The 20,725-nt window shown below is 31.0% G+C and overlaps 1 protein-coding gene across 1 annotated transcript; it reads right to left on the bottom strand.

Moving 5' to 3' along the window:
* Positions 1–382: 382 nt before the first annotated feature.
* LOC145753899 (cilia- and flagella-associated protein 54-like) lies at positions 383–20,701 on the bottom strand. Its single transcript, XM_082570422.1, has 53 exons — positions 20,427–20,701; positions 20,018–20,279; positions 19,574–19,789; positions 18,867–19,010; positions 18,624–18,725; positions 18,437–18,550; positions 18,061–18,256; positions 17,804–17,902; positions 17,613–17,725; positions 17,185–17,504; positions 16,842–16,965; positions 16,486–16,618; positions 16,097–16,299; positions 15,605–15,786; positions 15,007–15,328; positions 14,624–14,702; positions 14,308–14,507; positions 13,747–14,032; positions 13,457–13,617; positions 13,110–13,232; positions 12,780–12,928; positions 12,130–12,355; positions 11,818–12,047; positions 11,473–11,617; positions 11,087–11,236; positions 10,727–10,877; positions 10,346–10,518; positions 10,022–10,182; positions 9,608–9,853; positions 9,025–9,222; positions 8,752–8,907; positions 8,468–8,602; positions 8,047–8,205; positions 7,623–7,755; positions 7,296–7,428; positions 6,930–7,101; positions 6,400–6,606; positions 5,980–6,193; positions 5,531–5,730; positions 5,165–5,331; positions 4,897–5,039; positions 4,502–4,675; positions 4,199–4,303; positions 3,962–4,090; positions 3,505–3,678; positions 3,034–3,222; positions 2,828–2,962; positions 2,506–2,670; positions 2,148–2,378; positions 1,619–1,818; positions 1,313–1,398; positions 936–1,231; positions 383–791 (listed from the first exon to the last, which is right to left on the bottom strand). The coding sequence occupies exons 1-53, from the start codon at positions 20,612–20,614 to the stop codon at positions 489–491; spliced, it is 9,402 nt and encodes a 3,133-aa protein (XP_082426548.1). The 5' UTR covers positions 20,615–20,701; the 3' UTR covers positions 383–488.
* Between the last annotated feature and the right edge of the window lie 24 nt (positions 20,702–20,725).

Here is a 20,725-nt window from a genome sequence, read left to right as displayed (position 1 = left end):
TTCGAGATATCGGGATTTGCAGTTAAAATATTGTAAATAGGGAAAGTCCCTACACTCGCGAGTCACGACGTCATCGTCGTAAGTTCATACGCTGGCACACATAAGAAAATATTCTTATTTTGCCCATTCTGAGCCGTTTGTTGTACTTTTTTTTAATTTTTTTTTTGCAGAAAACAAACTTAGCATAAAAAGCAATATTTAGCCATATTATATAAGTCATTTTTAACTTTTAAAGTATTTTTAATTAGGTAGGCTGTATTTGAAAAATTCTAGCAAATTAAGGTTATGTTGGTAATTTTGAAAGTTTACCAGCCAAAAACGCTTACAGACACTGGCAAAAAAGAGGCAGTTATATTTACATACTAATAATAACCCAAAAAAATGCCTGTAAAATTTTATTGAAAAACGCTATATAACAGAATATAAAAAACACCTATATAACTTATAGACCATATAAAACCAATTTAAACATATATATGTTTTAAAATTTAACAAGGCGATAAAAGTGTAAGCATCCATTTATACAGCGGATGTTTCGTTTCGAAATAGCAACCCACGGTCAGAAGATCTAATACAGCTTGAGCGGAGTTGTTTGTGATTTCAAATGGTAACTCGGTGACGGGTTCGCTTTGTCCAGATACCAGATTAGTAATTTGGGTTACTAGGTCCTTCCATTCTTCTTCTAACTCTCGGTTCAATGAAACAAGTTGGACAGAATTTCGAGGTTTTGTTTTCTTGCGTGGAGTGGTCGCAAATTCAGGCTTTTTGCGGCCAAAATGCTCTTCAGTGTTCTGTTATATTATAAGATACATGGCTAGAAGCTACACTTAAAAATGCTTAGGCTATCAGATTAAAAAAATTTGGGAAAAATAAATATACAGTCCTGACTCTTAATAATACATTTTTAAGGCTTTTATTCAAGAAAAGACACTAACCCTTTTTAATTCGATTCCTTTCTGCACCAAATCATTCAACCATGCCCCTGAAATAGTAGACCTTGCACAATCGACTGTTCCATCGCTTTTATGAATACACCATAGCATCAGCATACAGTTACATATACTATCCTTATACCATTGCAAGGTAACGAAGGACTTTCCTTGTGGGAAACTCGGTATGTTGCAAGTAGTCGAGTAACTAGGCAACCTACTGGATAAGTACTCGTGTAGTGATGACAGTTTAAGAGTGACATCAGCGCTGTTTAATGGTGTTCGAACGCTCGTAAAAGCAACTGTAAGTAAATTATAGTTTAAAAGTATTTAAAAAAAGGAAAGTCTGTAGAAAAATTTAAGGTTAAAATTACAAATCTCACCCTCAGTGACGTCATCATCCCCCGGATTATTCTTCTCGTCCTGATTTTCTCCGTTATTTGTTACAGCTGTAGCAAGGTGAGATTTCCTATAAATGGATAAAACTATACATTGTACTTCGAGTCAACAAAAGTAAGGTTGCTATAAAAAAATTTAACTAAAATTTTTAAAACGTTTAATAATTTTATCACATTAAATCACAAACACCAATAATTATAATTTTAAGGCGTAATAAAAAAAGGGATAGCAATAAAAAAGCCAACTATTTGTAAAGTATCAAACCGAATTGTGTAATTGAACTGCTGTACCTTTGCAAAAAGACGTTGTAGGTTAAAACATGAACCCACGTGATCCCAGTTGCCTGAGATCTGATCGCAGTTAACATTGTGTCAACTGTGCGTTCTTCACTGCCACCTAGCGGCAGGTTGGAGTAGTCCGAGCTCAGATTAACGACAACGAAATCCGACAACGCGGCGCGGTCTTCGTTGCTAAACTTCAAACAAGTGACCTAAAATAATAATTTTTGACGATTTATAAAATGCCCATAATTAAAAGTTTACTGAGTACCTTACACTGACTGCACTTGTGATTGTGCCAAACTTATCAAAATATTTATGCGTTGCCTTGATTTTGTAGATTAATTTTTACCAGAAAAATAAGGCCAATGGCAAACAAGGTAACGTTACCGAGTACCAACCTATTAAAGACGTCTTAAAATGTCTGTACTTTACTTAAGGAACCTATTGGTAAAAGCAGCCAATTTATAGAAAAATGTTTCTCTAAAACAATTTTGAATTTTTTTTCATCAAAAATATTTAACAAAAATTAAGTTAATACCTGTGGATTTCCTGGCAATATTGCTCTAGCCTCTGCATTGCAAGCAAAATGGTAAGCATTAAACAACGCCGTCGCGATTCTTAGTTTTGCCTGGGTTAACACCAGTGGTTGGGAGACCACCCCCATGTCGAGGGAGAAGCTTCGTTGACCCATTGTGAGAGATCCTGCAGACACAGACGGAGAGGACGACGCGCGATCTACATCCGAGGAAACTAAAGTGATCTCAGAAAGCTGGAAAAAATTTTTTATATGAAACTTGAGAAAAATTGGTTTAAAATTTTTTACAAACTTGAAATAAATTAAAAATTTTAAAAATGTTAAAAACGCAGAAATCATAACTTAAAAATTATAACTTTACCTTTAGTTCCATAGCAATAAGGTTAACTAACGCACTCTCAATGTAAGATTTTCTTAAAGTGTGCAAGTCATTCGGTAAGGATGAACAAATTGTAATTGCTTCATTCAAACAATATTGTGTGGCTCTGGTTTGCCCAAATCCTCCACTCAATACAAATCTGTTTACCTTAAATTTAAAATATATTTTAATTAAATTTCTGAAAAATTCAAATTTTTTTAAAATAACCATTAAGCCAGTTGATAATATTAAAAGTATTTGCTATTTATAGAAATACACTAAATCTAAACAAAAACGCCTGAATATTGATTTTAATAATACTTACTTTCCCGAGTAAATGTTGAATTTCTGCTTGAAGTTGAGTTTCAAGAACAACTCCTTGTGAGCAGAGGTACTGGGCTTGAGTGAGCAACTGAGTAACATTTGTGTGTTCTTCAACTATATCATCATTTGGAAGAGTCTGAGTAAAAAAAAATGTTTAATTTCAATTATTTTTTGGGTACTTCACACAAAAACATTTACTTAACTTACCTGTAACATTGAGTGGGCGATTCTTAACTTAATGTGAGCAAGTAATTGGAGGTGAGGTGAGTACAAGTTAAGTATTGGCTCAGCTAAAGTTGAAAGTTCACCACCCGACTCACAGTGAACTATAGTCTCACCTTCTTGCATTGCTTTCAACATAAGAACTGAGTGAGCACTCCGGTATGAAGCTATGCTCTGTAAAAATACATTTTTCGATAATAATTCATCTTTACATTGGGCCATCGTTAGATTTTTAGCCCTAATATATTTAAATATTGTTGGCGTAAAATTTGAATAGATTTTAAATAGATAACATAGGAATTTTGTATAGACAATGTAAAAATATAAATTAAATAGACGACAGAAGAATTAAATAGATTTTAAATAATAACTAGATTTTAGTAAGTACTAAGAATTTAAAACTTTTGTTTTAAAAAAATACTACAACATTTTTGAATAAAATTTATTTCAACTAACATCAGAGGGAGTCATGCTTCCAGACAGGATGTTAAGGTCACCTAACTGAGTAGTACAATGTACAAGTTTGAGTAAAGCTTCGTTAGATAACTCAACCTGATCATCCAAAGACGAGGAAGCATCCTCCAACATATGTTTGCTTTCTTCAATCGATATTCCATCTAAAGCTGTGCCCTACATGAAAATAATGTTTTGTAAATTTAAAAATTCAATCATTAATTTTAATAATCACATTAATTATAAACAAATTTACAATAATTATACTTTTTTAGTTCCCAAAAATGTACTATTTAAAATATAGTTGGAAATACTATAATTCTAACCCAGATAGATAAGATGTCCAGTCTATTAATTTGATTTATAGTTCTTATTTTATTAATTTTCACAATTAAATAAAATTTTAAATTCTTGTCAAGTCGTAGATTTTTTTTGTAAGATTCAAATGAATCTAACTAACTTGTATAAGAAAAAAAGCTTGCATCTCTATATCATTACAAGCCTCTGCCTCAGCTAACCCCTCAGCACAGTAAAGTTGAGCTTGAGAGTGGTCCAATAAGCCAGTGTTGTCAGATAAATTATCACCAACCTTTAATAATATAATTTAATGTATAAAAATAAATGTATCCGGTATTAAAACAGGTAAAAAAATGTAATAATTTAAAACTATAAAGTATTCTTAAAAGCTGTTTTTTACCTTTCCCAATCCTTTTAGCTGGGTAGCAAGAGCCTGACATAAACGAAGTCGACAATCTAACCATAATCTTGAGTTCAGTCTTGTTCTATATAAATGCTCCAAAACCTAAAAGAAATTTTTTTACTCCTAATTGTGTTAAAAAAAATTTTTTCATTTAACTGCAATATATATAAAGAACTTTTAAACTCAAATAAAGTTAAACAATTTTTTAAATGTTTTAGAATGTTGTATAAATTAAATTAATTACTGCAAAGTTTTTTTTTACCAAAGCTTTAATAATATTTTTTATAAATCTGTATTTACCTCATAAAAATCCTGCCTTTGTGGTGGTGAACCAGGATTCTCGTTTGCTTGAGTTTTTTTTCTCAAAGCAGATCTTAACTTACGTGAGCCACGAATTGGAACCTCATCAAATACATTTGAGTCTCTTAAAAATTTAAGTGCAGAGAGTGCATGTGAGGCACTGATAGTTGAAAGCTAAAAATAAACCAAAACTTTTGTTTTGTTTTTCTTTTATTAAAGGGTATTTTATAAAAACAGATGCTTAAATTATAAGTAAATATTCTTATTTTAACAATAACATACTTAAAACTTTGTTAAAATAAAAAAAAATTGAATTTAAAGCAAATATTTAACATAAAAATAACAATGTTTTTTAAATAAATCTATTATATTATCCTATATTTTATAATCTTTACCTGTCTTTGCTGATTTATTTCAGACAACAGGTAATAAGCATTAACTACCAGCCATAACTCTGATGCCATCAAAGGATCAGCTGAATTTTCCAAAGCTTGTGATAATGTGGCTGTTAAGTTTTCAGCGACAGCTAAAAGCATACCTGTAGAAAAATGTGAAATAAAAGTTAAAGTATTTTAAATATAAAAACTAATTTTATTTAGCCAATTGATCCAATATTGCACATTTTCAATATTTTTTAGAATTTTTCATAAAAAATTTGGTAACCTTTTAACAGTTGTTGACCCATTGGTTTATCTCTCTTAGTAAATAGTTTGTTGATATATTTAGATGCAGATGCATTAGAAAAAGCACTAATTGTTGACCTTACATCATCAGAATATAGTTGACCAGCGTTAGACAATCTTGAACTTGGGTTAAAAGCATTTTTGGTCCTAAATATTTCGTTTTATTTAAATTTATCGAATAAATTTAATTTATATACACTTAACACATAAGCAAAAAAAAAACAAGTTTAAATTCAAATTAAACTTTTTAAAAAATATAATTTAGGAAAAAGGTTAAAATAATATAAAATGCATACAACAGGAGTAGAGGACTAGACGCACATAAAAATATTTATTCCACTTTTACCTGGTCCTTAGTTCAGCCTGGAAATCTGGGGACACGAACTGAAGATCCTGAGCTGTTGGTTTTTGTGGAATCCTTGGTATACAAGAAGCTATGTAAGTGAGCAATTTTGCTTGGCCAAGTGTGACTTCACATGTTAAGTGAGGTCCATATAATTCAGCCAATGATGATGACAACCTCTTGCTTGCCAATACCTCCATTGCCTAGTTAAAACACATGCTTTAATATTAAGTGAGTATAACACCGCAAGTTGGGTCATAAAATTTCTTTTTAGACTTTTTAAGTATATTTTGTGAAAAATCTTATTTATAGTTTTACGTAACTTGAGGACACAACATTAAGGCAGCAGTAGGAATTAAACCAGAGAACTTAATTTTATGTAATGTTTTATCAAATATGCACTGTTTTTAACAAACCTAAATAATATATCAAATTTTGTAGACATTTCTTACCTTTAAATTTTCCTCATCTTCTACTGGCTTATCAGTGTTAAACATAACGGTTGGCAACTGGTTGTCAGGAGGTCGGTATGACACATCAGTGGCATGTGGCAGATAGATGCCATACAGAATATTAAGTGCCTCTGCGGTAGCTTCCTTAAACATATACAAGTCTGTCAATGCTGATAATCTCATAGAACGACATTGAACTGACTTGACCATATCCCTGTAAATTAAATATATTGGATTTAATTTTTTTAAATAAATCTTAACCCAGATTTAATAAAAAATATAAAAAAAAAACAATAAATAGTCTTCCTTTTTTATTTTTTTAAGTTAAATTGCTTCATAAAATAGACTAACAATTAAGTATTACAAAAGTGCTATTTTCCAATCAAAAAGGGACCCACTTTTTTATTATTTTTAACTTACCTGCATACAAATGTAGCTAGATATTGATACAAGCACAAGGCTGGCAAAACCGCCAAAGAAAACTTAAAATTGAGCAAAGAATCGCACAACCAGTGTAAAGAAGCAACCAAGGTTTGAACGTCACATCTAAAACGATCAGAAAATAAATCGATTCCAGTTATCACACAATTGGCTTTTACTTTGTTTGCATTTGATAAAACTGAAGATCTAAAATAAATTTTAAAGTTAGACTTAATTTTTAAAGTTTTTATGTGATAGCCTCCTATAGTAATATACAATCAATGCCTGTTTCACATTTATCCTGGATGTGGATTGCCTTTGACAGTTCGGGATATTATAGATTATAATAGCCCGATAATTTAACTGCTGATTCAGTGTTGACTTAGCAGAAGTTCATACATTTTATAGTGTCTTACTCGAGGGCGCTTAAGCATGAGAACAGTGGGGATCGAACCCAAAATTTTTCCTTTTTAATCAACATTAAATTAAAATATTATAAATTAAGCCTTTGCCCTTAAACTTTAAGTTACCTGGTTTTAATTGGGCTATGTTGTTTTGCTTGCAAGGGTGAAATTTCATATGAAGCATAATCCACATCAGCTGTTGGATGTGGAAGAGAGGATCTAAAGATTGCCCGAACCAACATCGCACCCAACAAACAACAATCAGTCTTCATTGCAACATCATTTGCACTAAACTCACCTAGAAAATAAAATTTTTTTAAAAACTTTTTTGGATCATTTTTTTGGAGCGAATTTTTTTGAAGCACAGGGAATCAAACCCATTTTTTCATGTGTTGATGCTTAGTATATATTTTACCATTATGCATTTAGGCAGTTTACCATCATAGATTATAAAATATGTGATTTTTTTGTGCTTAATTTGTAAAAATTTACCTATTTTACATGCAATAGAAACTGCTAACAGGCAACCCCAAATTCCACATTTATTGAGAAGTTTTGTTGGAATCTCATCTGAATTTTTATATTGTGTACGCCATTCATGCAAACCGTCTTTACATTTTAATATCTAAAATAAGAAATTTTAGTTAAGAAAAATACAAAATTTTATTATATTTATTTTTATTTAATTTTTCCTATAAACTTGGCCTTAAAGTTAATAAGACTAAAACAATATGAAATGTAATACATACCAATACAAAAATAAAAGAAAAAAAATCAATAAAAAATGCAAACAATAAAATTAAAAAAAACAACTCTTACCTGGTCTAACGCATTAGTCCACCACTTTGTAGCTGCTTTAACATTTCCCTGGTGATAGTAAAGATCGCCCAACTCATTAGATGCTTGTGAGACAAGTTCATTAACATTATGGGATACCAACAGTTCTATTGTCCTATAGAAAATTTTTTATAGAATTTTAAATTACTTGAGTAAAATTTTAGTGTGTAGATTTTTTTACTTTATATTTTTCAAGTATAAAGAACATGACACCTTATAGGTTAGAGCTTATCTTAAATATTTATAATTTTTTGAGAAAAATTAAAGACTAGCAGATTTTAACAAAACATCATAACATTTAAAACTAATTCAATATGCTGAAATCACTACTAAGTATTCAGTAACTTTAACAAAGTAGTTAAAATGCAATGTTTTTTAATGCTTTTAATTAGATTTAAAGGTCTACCTGTTGTAAGACTCAATAACAGTGGAAAGCTGAGATGAGGCAAATGTTTCAGTAACCTCAGTTAGAGTAAAGTCAAAATTACAAATATTAGGTGGAGTACAATTGTGATGCTGCTCGTGAGTTGAAGAAAAATCTACACAAGAACTTGAAGTGTCCAATCTAAGAACAAAAATTTTCTAGTTGTTAACTTAATTTTTAAAAGCAGTTATTTGTTAAAAATCTTAATTTAGGAAGATAGTCCTGACTATGCTGCCTTTGCTAGAAAATTACACAGAAAGACTATACATGGCAATAATGAGAATCAAACCTAGGACTTCAGGTAGTTTTGTCAAAGCAAAGAAACATTTTGTAGTCTATTTATTATGTTTAATAAAACCATATATAAACATAAATATATAATATAAATAAATGACAGCATTACCTTGTACTAGATTTTCTTGACTTTAAAAATGAGTTATGCTGGGAAGCTAAATATAAAACCATCAACTTTCTAGAATGTTGTAAAGCTCTGGACATATACTGAGATTGTGACATTACTTTTCGTAACTCATTCATGCTACAATAAAAAAAAAATTTAAATTTGAAACTCAAAGAAATGAAGAATACAAATAAAATGCTAAGCTATAAACATACCTATATATTGTATTTGTAAAAATTGACAAAAAAATACTAAAAAATAATTTTTTATTTAATTTTTCAATTTACCTGTGGCATGCATCAAATGGAACACAAGATAGTGCCAAGGCTCTTTTACCACCACCATATACATCATGTGATGCTGGGTCGATGTAACCTCCTACCCCCACTGTAGAAGCCTTATCTGTACCGGGGATCACTTTCAACTTGTATAACAAGTAATCCCTTAAAAGATAAGAATATATTTTTTTAATTTTATAAAACTAAGGAAAATTTAGTTATGTTTTAAACACTATTTTTTTTCATGATCAGGTTTTTATTTTATTTTTCTCTAAAATTTACTTGTTATCCACTTTTTGTTTATCTAAGTTAAGTGCAGCAGTTGTGAAATGTGGTTGAGGATGTTTGTTGCCTCCTACTGTCTCGATTCTTTCTTTTATTTGATGTTGCGCATGAACAAGCAGAGGAGTGATGACATCACAATAGCGATCGTTGGTGAGAGCAGAAAATCGAAGACACAAGTCAACAAGTTGTTCCCACCTAAAAAAACTTTTTCATTTAGACAAGTTTATGCCAACCTTACAGTCATAATTATAGTTGACATAATATGATAGCATCTTGCATTTAATATTTTCCCTAGATAACTTATTGGGTCCCAGAAAAGACGGTTTTAGTTATAAAGTAGACCTATACATTGAACTCACATTTTTATATAAATATATATATGTATATATATACAATCCACCTGGCTGCTTAATTGTAAATTATTTTGCCCCCCAAAAAATAATTTAATTTAAAGAAACTATTTTTTTCTGATAAATATCACTATATCAACAGCACTTCAGAATTTTTTGCTAAATATAGCCTTCACAACACTATAAACTCAGTAAAATTTAATAAAAGATATATTTAAAAAAAGTTTTACCTTGATTCAAAATGCAAAACTTGAAGTGTGTGAAACAAAATTCGTTTGATAAAAATGATGTTCACGTTACTGATATCATCCACGCTCTCTTCAAACTTGAGGGAGACCCCTCCCCTCATGTCAGTAAAATCGCCAGCATAACTCTTGCTCTTCCATTCAGGGTCAGAGCAAGGCTTTTCTTGTATTTGAACCAACATGTCGAGTAAAAAGTCTGACGCCATTGAAAGTGGCACTTGTACGATTGAACTAAAAAAATAGAAGTTTTTATTAAAATAAATATTTTTTTCATTTAATCTTTATGAAACCCCTTAAAAAAAATTACCAGCTAAAAAATGTCATTTTAAAACTTTCTGTTTAATTTTAAAGGTCCAATAAAGTAAACAAAATGTAACCCAAAAACTTAAGCCAATTTACCGGAGTTGGGCAATAGAAAGAGCTGGTTCAAGATTGTCAGAAACTCGACGAAGCGAATCGGTCACACACGAGAAGAGAGAGCGGGCAACATTCTGTAACAATCTCCAGTGTTTCCCCCGATGTGCTAAAACCAATCCTCGCCGAAAACTTAACATGGTGAGCTAAAACAAATCCGTTTAATAAACATTATAAAAACTGATATAAAGTGTAAATAAATTCGTAACATAAAATTGTCTTTTAAAAATCTTCATATAAATTGCATAAAAAAAATAAAATCATCTTAAAACATAAAAAATAGGTATATTTTAACTATCACTCAATTACCTTTAAAGCTTCAATAATAGCTGGCGCTTGTACAGCAAGGACTTCTGGATCCACTGTACCAGTTGAAATCATAGAGTTCGGTGAATTGGTTTGTTGAGTTCTTGGGGAATCTATACCAGCATCTTCTGGATAAACTGGCTGGTTGGAATTTGCTGGAAGCATTGGTTCAACCACTAAATAAAATCAGTCAAATAAAAAAAAATAATAAAATAGTATATAATTGATGTTAGCTAACTTCACAGCTTTACTTACCATAACTTCTGAAGAGTAACCATGTTAAAAATTTTCTCTAATACTTAAATTGTTTTGTTTATTTTGTCTAATTATTTTAAGACACAATTCAGTAATATCAATTTATATGGAATAAAAGAAACTGAATACCTAAAGAAGTGGTAATAGCCAAGTGTGCAGCCTTTTCCAATGCGAATGTGATCCTGTCTCTTGAATGTTGAGCTTGATCTAACTGAATTTGTCTACTGCCATCATTCCAACCTACAACTACTGTACCACTTACATCGTATGACCACCATTCCTAAGGAAATCAAGAAATTATTAAATGTTTTGTCAAAGAAACTACCACATGCTTAGTTTTTTTGTAAGTTGTGAAACTTTAAAAACAAAATGAAGTTACTGATTTAATATGGTTTTACTTAATTTTTTACCATAAGGTAAAGTACATGAAATATTAGATATTTTATAAATTACACCATGAAGTTAAACCTATATAAACAACATACTTACTGGGTCAATAAAATCAGTTGTTTCAAACAGCGGAGTTCTATAGCCTTGGTAGTTAGATCTTGCTTTAATTTTATCAAGGAAAGTGTGATAATGAAGAAGTCCAATAATGTAATTAAACTCAGATCTCCATCTTACTTCATCTGCTGACATCTACATAGTTTTTCAGATTTAGTAGTAGATTAAAAATTAAAATAGTTCTCTTTAAAATAGTTGTAAAGTTTTTGTGTTATTAAAAGGATGTAGTTTTTGTGAACCTTCTACATGTTGATTTCATATTTTAAAAATAATGGTGAAAACATTTATATTCTTTTGTACACTGCTATCAATTATGTGGTTAATACTCATTTGCAATTATAGACTCAAATTATGTTATTTAATTTAAATACTTTTCTTAGTTTCCTTCTTTTAACACAATTCCTGTAAAACTCGACAAAATGACGTTCCAACGACATTAGAGCATGCCTTTCTGCTTCTTCCTGTTCTTCTGAGATTGTTCCTTTCTTTAGGGAAGCAAATTTTCTTTGCTTTTCCCTGTAACAACAAAATATATTTAAGGTTACTATTTTTTAACTTATTTCTTAAAAATTAAAAAAAATATCATTTTTTTTAAATATCAATTCTTACTGCCTCTATTTTAAAGATTTTAGCAAGCTAAATTTACCTTAATTTTGGGCTTTATGGTCAACGTTTTTACACTTAAGATACATACACAAAACAGTTAGTTACTTTACCTGATTTTGGCCTTCATTACTTCAGTTCTCTTAGTTTTCTGTGAATACTCTGCCACAACAGCTGCATATTTCTTTTCATCACCTTGTACAGCCGCACCTCCCTGATTACGGAACATAAGAGCTCGATTGACAGCCAGAGTTTCGTTTCTTTTGTGTAAGTGGTTTAGCACATCAGCTGACCACTTGATAGCCAAGTCAATTTGCTCAAGTTTAAGAGCTTTTCGCAAAACCTAAAAAATATAAATTTTGTTTAAAAATTTTGAACACATACTTTATAAAAAATAATTCTTTTAAAAAAATGCAAAAACTTACAAATACGAAAAACTCCAAAAATCTGATCCTTCTCCTGAACTTTGCAAGCTCCCTATATGCGATAATCGGTTTCATCCTTGATAGATGAGCAAGGATCTGAGCTGCATCCTCTGATCCTGTGAGTTCGTGTGCAGCTCGATTCTCTCTTGCAATCTCCGCTAATCTTTCCTCAAGAGCAGCTAACTCAAGGTTGGAGAACACTTCGATTGGAGCGCCTTTTCTCGATCTATAATTTAACAGTTTTTAAAAAATCATCCATTTATAATAAAATGTAGTTTGCAATTTATACATATGCATGTCCAATTTATAAAACTGCCTTTTACAGTGTGTTGGTAAAATGTAGCAAACAAATATTAGTTGCGAGTTGCAACCATATTACAACAATAAAAATGTCGACGAATGCTATCAACAAGTCTTACTAATTTTTAATACTAACTTTCTAGGTTCAAAAACTAAGAATACTTAATAGCTTATTTAAAAATGTAATATTATGATAAGATAAACATCTCTTTTATATTATAAACCTGCTGGGTAATAAAAAAAAGTTATCATTAAAGCCCTAAGTTATGGTTGTCATTACATGAATGCAAATTTTGATCAATACAACTTAACACATATTTAAGAAAATCCATAAATGCAAAACATCTTACTTGTTTCGTTTTGATGCAGCAGTTTGTTGTTGTTCATCGGTAACTGTATCTCCTCCTTGAATAAATGAAGAGCTTTCGGATTTCAACAATCGCTTTCCTGCATCTATTGCTGCAAGTGCTACCTGGTTTTTGCCATTCAATCTTGTAACCTTAAAAACAAATTGTTTTATTTAATTTTAAATGTTTAATTAGAGTTTAAAAATACATGGTGTCAGAAATTTAAAAAAAAATTGAAAAAGTGCCTACAGAAAATCTAAAATAATGTATACATTTTTTTATAGTTATACAACAAAATTTTGAGCCTAATAAGTAAGCTTATATAATATTTACCTTGGCAATATAGCTGGTAAGAACTGCGATCATATGATGAAGTGATTCATTAACTATGGGAGATCTTTTCTGCCTTAACACTGCACTTATTTCTTGTAGGGCAGACAAGCAACATACTGATACCTAAACATTGGAAATACAAAAATAACTTAAAAGTTTATTTACAAAGAAATAATAAATTTAATTTTTTTTTTTTTTGTTAATTCCCTTTAAATACATCAGATAAGAACAATGTAAAAAACCAAAAACATTCTTTTTTTTACGCTTTAAACTTTAGTATATGATAATGTAACGTTAAGTTAACTGGTAATAAATCCTTTATTGTTGCATTAAATTTTGTCGCATACTTGTAGTACTGGAACAGCGTAGACGTCGGCTTGAATAATAGGTGAAATTAAACCATAAGTTTGTACCACAGCTTGAAGCACCAGACTTGGCTCATTTAACCAACCGGCTATTTCCATGGCAACTAATGTGTGTTCACATTCTTTAAGTCTTGCTATTTGACCTGAAAAAAATAAACAAATAAATAAGTTAAGAAAAAAAAAATATATTTTTTTTGGCAGATACTTTTTTATTGTTTTTTTTTTTTTTTTTGGTAACTACTTTTAACAGGTTTTTAAAAGCGTTTACTTACTTTCCAACAGTGGTCCATTATCACACAATTTATCGCAAAAAATTTCCAAATCTTTCACCGCAGTCTCAACAGCAACAAAAACTGAGGTCAAAACATGACGCAGCAAAACAGCACTGTTCTGCAGTGCCACCAAGTGATCTAAATGGTAAATAGTTAGTGCAAAGTCACTACGAGAAGTGCTGGTCCACGTGTTGCTATGTGGTTTGGAAGGTAATTCAACAAAGTGATCCCATAATACCGAACAAGCTTGTTTGGAAACTGACAAAGCGCCAAGTCTGTAACTGACCTGTTATATAAACTCAGTTAAAGTTTTGAAAAAAGTTTTGAAAAAAATTGTTGAGAGAAGTTTTTTAGGGCTTAGATAGCTATTTTGTCATTTATTGTAAATAGGTAAAATTATTGATAATATTTCTTACTACTTTGACATTGTAACATTTTTAAAAACTTGACACTCTTGACCAGAATGATCTGACAGTATCACTAGGTTAAAAATAATAATGTAATGGGAAATGTCTTCAGATTAACGCAGGTTAATGAAGGTTACTTTAAAAAATCACATACTTGTGCCAGATGTCCCCATGCCGTTAACACAGACAAAGGGTGACAAGCAACCACAGAGTTTCCAGTTTCCCCCACTGCTCCACCTATAAGTTTTCCATCACTTGTGTAAGCTGCAACTGCAAACAAGTATCTTTGGTTTGGTTGTAAACCACTTACTCGGAGAATACAGTTTTCATCTGCAGGTACCTCTTCCCCTGTACCTGTAAGTTGTTAAAATATGTTTTTTTTTAGAGTATCTACTTACTAACCAATATTATGTTACACAAAAAAGGCCCCAATCTGTATTTTTTGTGCAATTTTTTATAGACATACCAACCTGGTAAAAAGTAGTCGTTCAGTCGAACTTTTACATTCGATCCAGCTGCTAATCGCCCAAATATACGATACCAAGCTGCCTGAAATACAAATTAACATAATTTAATAAAACACGCAAGAAAAATGTTCAACAAAAATTGTTAACCCACAATACAGTGTTTTTATATTACAATAAAATGTGTTTTTTCATACTGTTATCTACATATAAAAAAGCTTAGTGGGCGATGTGTATGTTTTATTTATTAGCCTACAAAAAACCTACCATTTTGGTGTGCTAGTAAATTAGTATGAGCAAATATTAATTAAAAGTTTTGAACATATTACAACAACAAAAAATTAAAAGCCTAGAGCTATAAGTTATACATGACAATTTATTAAAATTACTTTTACTAATCCAGATTCAAAGGGGGCAGGTTTAAAAGTCATGCTAGTGTCTGATCTTGACAATAAAATAGGAGGAAGAGGAACTGAAATATCTGCATCACTTGTCAGCGATTCATCATTCAATCTCATCCAACTATCTTGAAATAATCTTTTTTCCTCTTCTTGGGCATTCTGCAAGGTGGCTACAGCTCTATTTAAAAACTTCTTTGCTTTAGGGCTATCTGATTGACATTGATCTGCTTTTTGCATAAACATAATAGCTCTGGAAATCAAACAACTTCCAACTCTGTCTTTTAATGAAGTGTCGGTATGGTTGGCCTCCCTAAAAAAAAATTAGTTAAAAAAAACAATATTTGGTGGGAAAGTAGTAAGGAAATTTTTAAAGTTTATTTTAAGGCAATAGCAATAGCATGTAATTGTAATTTTTTAAACCAGGTAGAAAGTTTACAAAAATGCTGTATTTTTTAGATGGTGGTTAAAATTTTAATCTATCTCACAAAACTACTTTCTCAGTTAGATTTTTAACTGAAGTTAAAATTATATTGCGAATAAATATTCTACACGGCTGGCTTTAAAAATAATGACAAACAATCCTTACATTGTAGTTGTAGATGGTCTGCTGGAGGTAAAAGTTATTTCACTTTCCACTTGTACCACTGGTTTGCTAGTCAACAACGCATGGTCCACTAACTTCAATGAGATTCGATGATGGACGGCCAACATTTCAACATGTAGGTCACGAATAAAGGCATCGGTGGTTGTTGTTAAATTCTCAAATGGCTGAAATAAGGATTTCAAAATTATTATCAGTTTCAGAACTTTATTATTTTCTCGGTGGCCAATTTAAGCTAAAAGGAATGCTTTTACGATACTTCTCTTTTTAAAATATACTTGTTGTAAAAAGAGGATATCATTACAACTTATTTTTTCCAGGCCTATAAACAATTGACAAGGCAAAAAACACACAATACTATTAGATATTACCCAAACTGGCAAAAATATCATTAGGCTTAGCTTTCAATTAGACATGTGTACATTTATGTATCATTTGTTGCTATCACTACATCTCAGATTATATTAAAATAAATACCTGTTCAGATTTCTTTATCCATGACACATCAGCCACATGCTTTGCATCATTACTTGCTAGATAAGATCTCCCCAATGACATAGCTACAAGACCATCTTGTAAGACTTGTAGCGCACTTTCTAGTTGGCTGCCTGGTGTAGCTTGGGTAGCTGAATAAACTGATAAACGGGAACCCTCGCCACCTGTGTCACTGACTTTAAAGCCTAAAAAATTAAAGAAAATTTATACTAGAAATTGTTTAAAAAATTGTATCTATTTTGTTATCCTAGGGAAAATAGATGGGTTTCACCACATGAGGCTTCAAGCTCAATTTATACTACTCAAATGTTGTCAAAGGTCTTAAAGTAACAAATATTTTACAGAATGACTGTATTAAAGTTGCTTCTTACCAATATCTGAGTTAGCAATTGCTTCTTGTGCCACAGCCAACCTTAAGCAAACTTCAGCAGTTAATGCTGGGTCAACTGAGGCAATTCCTGACCACAAAAAAGCGGCGTGAACCACACTTAATATATGCAACCACTAAAAATTGCAAAAAAAAAAAAATTAGTTAGGCTAGTAAGAACAGCTAAATACTTTAATATTAATAAACATTAGTAAAGTTGTAATAAAATGCAAATACAATTTGCAAACAGCATTAAATAATTTTCAGCAACAAAAATTCAAAGTTCATATTTTTTTATAGGTTTATATATTTTAAATTGAGTTTAAAAGTTTTAGATTTTTTTATTTTAGTTTATTTCACCTTTCCTGGATTTCCAGTTCTTTGTAGAGTAGCAGCCATATCAGACTTTGATCCAGATTGAATTTTGCCAAACACCACTTTACATTTTTGCCACAACAAGTGGCTAGCATCAACAATCATATCCCTAAATAAATTGATTTATAAAATCAAAACCTGGTACCCATTTTTTACAATAAAATACATTTTATTAACTCCACCATAATAAAGGTTTTAGCATATTTTAACAACCTAACTATAAAAAGTAGTGGAAATTAAACCCAGAACCTTTCGTGGCAAAGCTTATTATTTTAACCACTACACTAAAATGCAGACAAAAAACACTTTTTTATTTAACTAAATTTACCTGTCAATTAAAATATCCATGTCTAAGCCTTGTGGCATAAACAGCACAGGTTCATTAATGCAATACAATATAGTTTCCGCTAAATTTACAAGATCGTCGTTGATTTGAACAGATCTGACTGAGCCTTGAGTAGGTGGCTGTACCACAGAATCATTAAAATCTTCAGTCGCTGATGGCATCATCGAGCCACTAGTGGTGGTATGTGTGCGTCGATTAGAACGTGAGCGTGCTACTCGTTCCATGACAAGAAGAAGAGCAAGACATAATTCGGTTCCACTGTGCTCTGAAGTGGAATTCTGACTCATTCCATCACCAGATTTCTAAACATAAAAATATTGTCTTTTGTTTAAAAATTAAACATTTTATTAACTATATCTTTTTCAATAATGCTATTCAAAAATTTAGTAATATATAAGGCATTTTATTACCTTTATGTATATAAGGGCACAATCAAGCAATGTGTTAAATGTTGACCACTGCTCGTAACAGAAAGCAAGTTTGATAAAACGAATCACGCTGTTTAAACTAACACCATCAGCTCCTAAAAACGACAAATGTATATCATTTTGATACTAGATATCTTTAAAAAAATGGTAATAATGGAAATTTATCAACATACCATCTCCAGCAAGTTGAACCAGTGATTTATCATGTTGAACTCCTGCTAACACTGAATGATCTGCACCACTTGCCATATAACTTTTATTTCCACCTCCACCTAAAAGACAAACTTATATTTATTAACCCTTGCTGTGACAAAACTAAATTATTAACCAAAGAGGCAACAACAATTACCTTTACATACCTTGATTACTTTTCAATCTACAAATTTAGATACTATTTTTTTTTTTAAATTAAAAAATTTTAAAACCTTGCCTGCTATAATTTCTTTTCCAGCAAAGAAAAGTTCTGCAGTAACCTCCAGCATCTCAGCATCAGTGGAAGCAGGCCCTACCCTCAATGTCCTGCGATGGGAACTGGTAAGAGCTTCCACTATAGCTAGAAACTGTGCCGCACTTCCCTGAAACATGTCACTCAATAGACGCTCTGTGAGAGTGCGAGGCCAGGACAACTAAAATTGTACATTTTAATTTAAATTTAAATATTTAGTGAGTTTATGTGTTATGCTAAGATAAAATTGTGTTGAAAGTTAACCTACATTTCTAACAATAAAAACATAAACCATTTAACTTTGGATGTCATAAACTTAATATTAGAGAAATTATAGTTAACATTTTAAGATCGCTTTCACCTGAGATGCTTCCTTAAGATTGTTTTTGTTTTTTGGCCTCAGAAGTCCTTTCGGTTTTCTCCTAGATTCATAAACACTTCTCTTAAACACCATAGTTGCCATTTTAGCAGTGGCCTACAAAGATATATAAAAAAATATTTAAAAAAAATAAAAATGCATCATTGGTAGATAATGAAATTTTTCTTACTTGTCTGAACACAAACTGAGTTGTTACATTTCCTTCACTCTCACTCAGCCTTTCGAGTTCACTCAACTCTTGAAGTTTACTTAAGCTTCGCCGAGCAAAGGTCTACGTGAGTAAATAAAAGTACAAAAAAAGGTAAGAAAATATAAATAAAGTAAGTGTATAGTAAAGTAATTGTTAAATAAAGTTAATGTAAAAATACTGCTTAAAGCTTCTGTTAAAAAATTTTCTCATGGATAAAATTACCTCAGCCTGTTCTCCAGCTTTGCAGTCATAATAAGCCAAACAAACAGCAGAATAAAGTGTCACTCTCCATGTTAAATATTTAACACATAAAAGTGGAACTGAAGTTTCCATACATACTGCTGCCCATAAAAGAAATTCCACAGCCTATATATGATTAGTTCAGTTTTTGTTTCGATTATATTAAATATGGTTATTAATATAGATATTTATATAAATAAAAACCGTAGTGATTAACATTAATCGAATCACTAAACTAGTGTGTCAGTAAATGTTTAAAATAACATAGACTAAAATTTCCTTAAAAAAAATCTGTTTTAAACCGGCAGCGTGGTGTAGTGGTAAGAACACTTGCTACACCACACATAAGGTCGTGGGTTCAATACCCATTGATCTTATGCTGTAGCGCTCTTGAGTAAGGCGCTATAAACGGTATGAACTCCTGCTGAGCCAGCACTTAATCAGCAGCATAATTATCGGGCAATTATAATCTATAATATCCCAAACTGCCACAGGCAACTCGAGACTGGGTCGGAGTAACTAATGTTACTCTATGTTTAAGTCGCGCATTCGACTTTCCCACGTCGAGGATATACAAAAAAAAAAAATAGTTGTATTTTGTGTTATGTCTTTTATTTTGAAAAATTTATAATGCAAAAAATGACGATTACTACGTAAATGCCAATTTATTTTACAACTTTATTATTTACCTTAATAGAATTTCCTGATGTCATAAGGTTTCTGCAAACTTGATAAATAACAATCGTGCAGTTGTACAAAACCCAACAAAGAGTTTCATGGGATAGAACACATTGCATGAAAGTTCTTATACCATAAAGTATTCCCAAACACTCTGGCACTGTCTCAGTAAATTGCATGTTAGGATCACGCTCAAAAACACTGCTATACTCACACATGTACATTCCCTTAAAAATGTGTAAACAAAATCAATTAGGTTAGATGGTAAATTCAAACTAAGACTTAATATTTACTAATTAAAATATAAAACAAAGAAATTTCTTTAAAATTTTATACAAAAAAAAATTAAAAGTTATTTTTTAAAGAGTTAATCCTTTGGCAAGGTTGATGTATTTAAAATCAGCTCCAAGCTTTAAAAATTATTAGTCTGTAATAATTAACTCAAAAATCCTTACCAGTAATGCTTTAGAGGTCATTATATAAATTTCTTTATCTTGATCGTCAGGGTAAAATATTTTCTTGAACTCATTGACATCGTTTGAAGTAGGAATGGTACCATATCTTGTCATCAAATACCTCTTATAACACTGTCGATTTGCAACATCATAAACACCAATATCTTGTAAGTAATTACCAACTGATACTAGTTTTTGGTAGTACAGCTCTGTGGGTAATCTTGGTTCATATTTGTTCCAAATATCAAACAACCAATTTGACCTTTATACATAAGTTTAAAAAATTTGAAGAGTACTAAACGTAAACAAGAAAAAAAAACACAAATTTTTCTTTACGTGTTTAAAATTATAAAAAAAAAATTTATATAAACTTTTATTACAAGAGTATTTTAACAATTGACAAGTTTACCCTCTAGAACATGCTTCATCACTTGGTCTTTTCTTTTCATTTTGTTTCTTTGAAAAGAAAGTCAACAACTCTTTAATTTCCTTTTCCGCTGCATTTAACACCGGATTTTTCTTGTCAATATCCCCATAATAAGAGGCGTGAGCAGGTCTTATACTTGTAAGAGCTGCATTGACTAGTGTTGACGCCATCTTGGTATAGCAACAACCATTAAAAAAACAAAGCAATAGATAAAAACGTAACTAAGTACTGCCCACAACCATGCAGACATACCAACTTAAAATACCTAGAAAGAAGATTTA

The sequence above is a fragment of the Corella eumyota genome, chromosome 5, assembly GCF_963082875.1.
Source record: "Corella eumyota chromosome 5, kaCorEumy4.1, whole genome shotgun sequence".
Classification (NCBI taxonomy): Eukaryota; Metazoa; Chordata; class Ascidiacea; order Phlebobranchia; family Corellidae; genus Corella; species Corella eumyota.
Note: the sequence above shows the minus strand (reverse complement) of the source record. Positions and strands in the feature narration are given on the sequence as shown.

Excerpts from the sequence above, each read along its gene's own strand:
- LOC145753899 (XM_082570422.1), bottom strand. The coding sequence starts at position 20,614 with ATGGCGTCAACACTAGTCAATGCAGCTCTTACAAGTATAAGACCTGCT. Across the intron at positions 14,033-14,307 it reads CATGGGGACATCTGGCACAA|GTCAGTTACAGACTTGGCGC; the intron begins GTATGTGATTTT and ends TTTATATAACAG. Across the intron at positions 13,233-13,456 it reads ACGCTGTTCCAGTACTACAA|GTATCAGTATGTTGCTTGTC; the intron begins GTATGCGACAAA and ends TCCAATGTTTAG.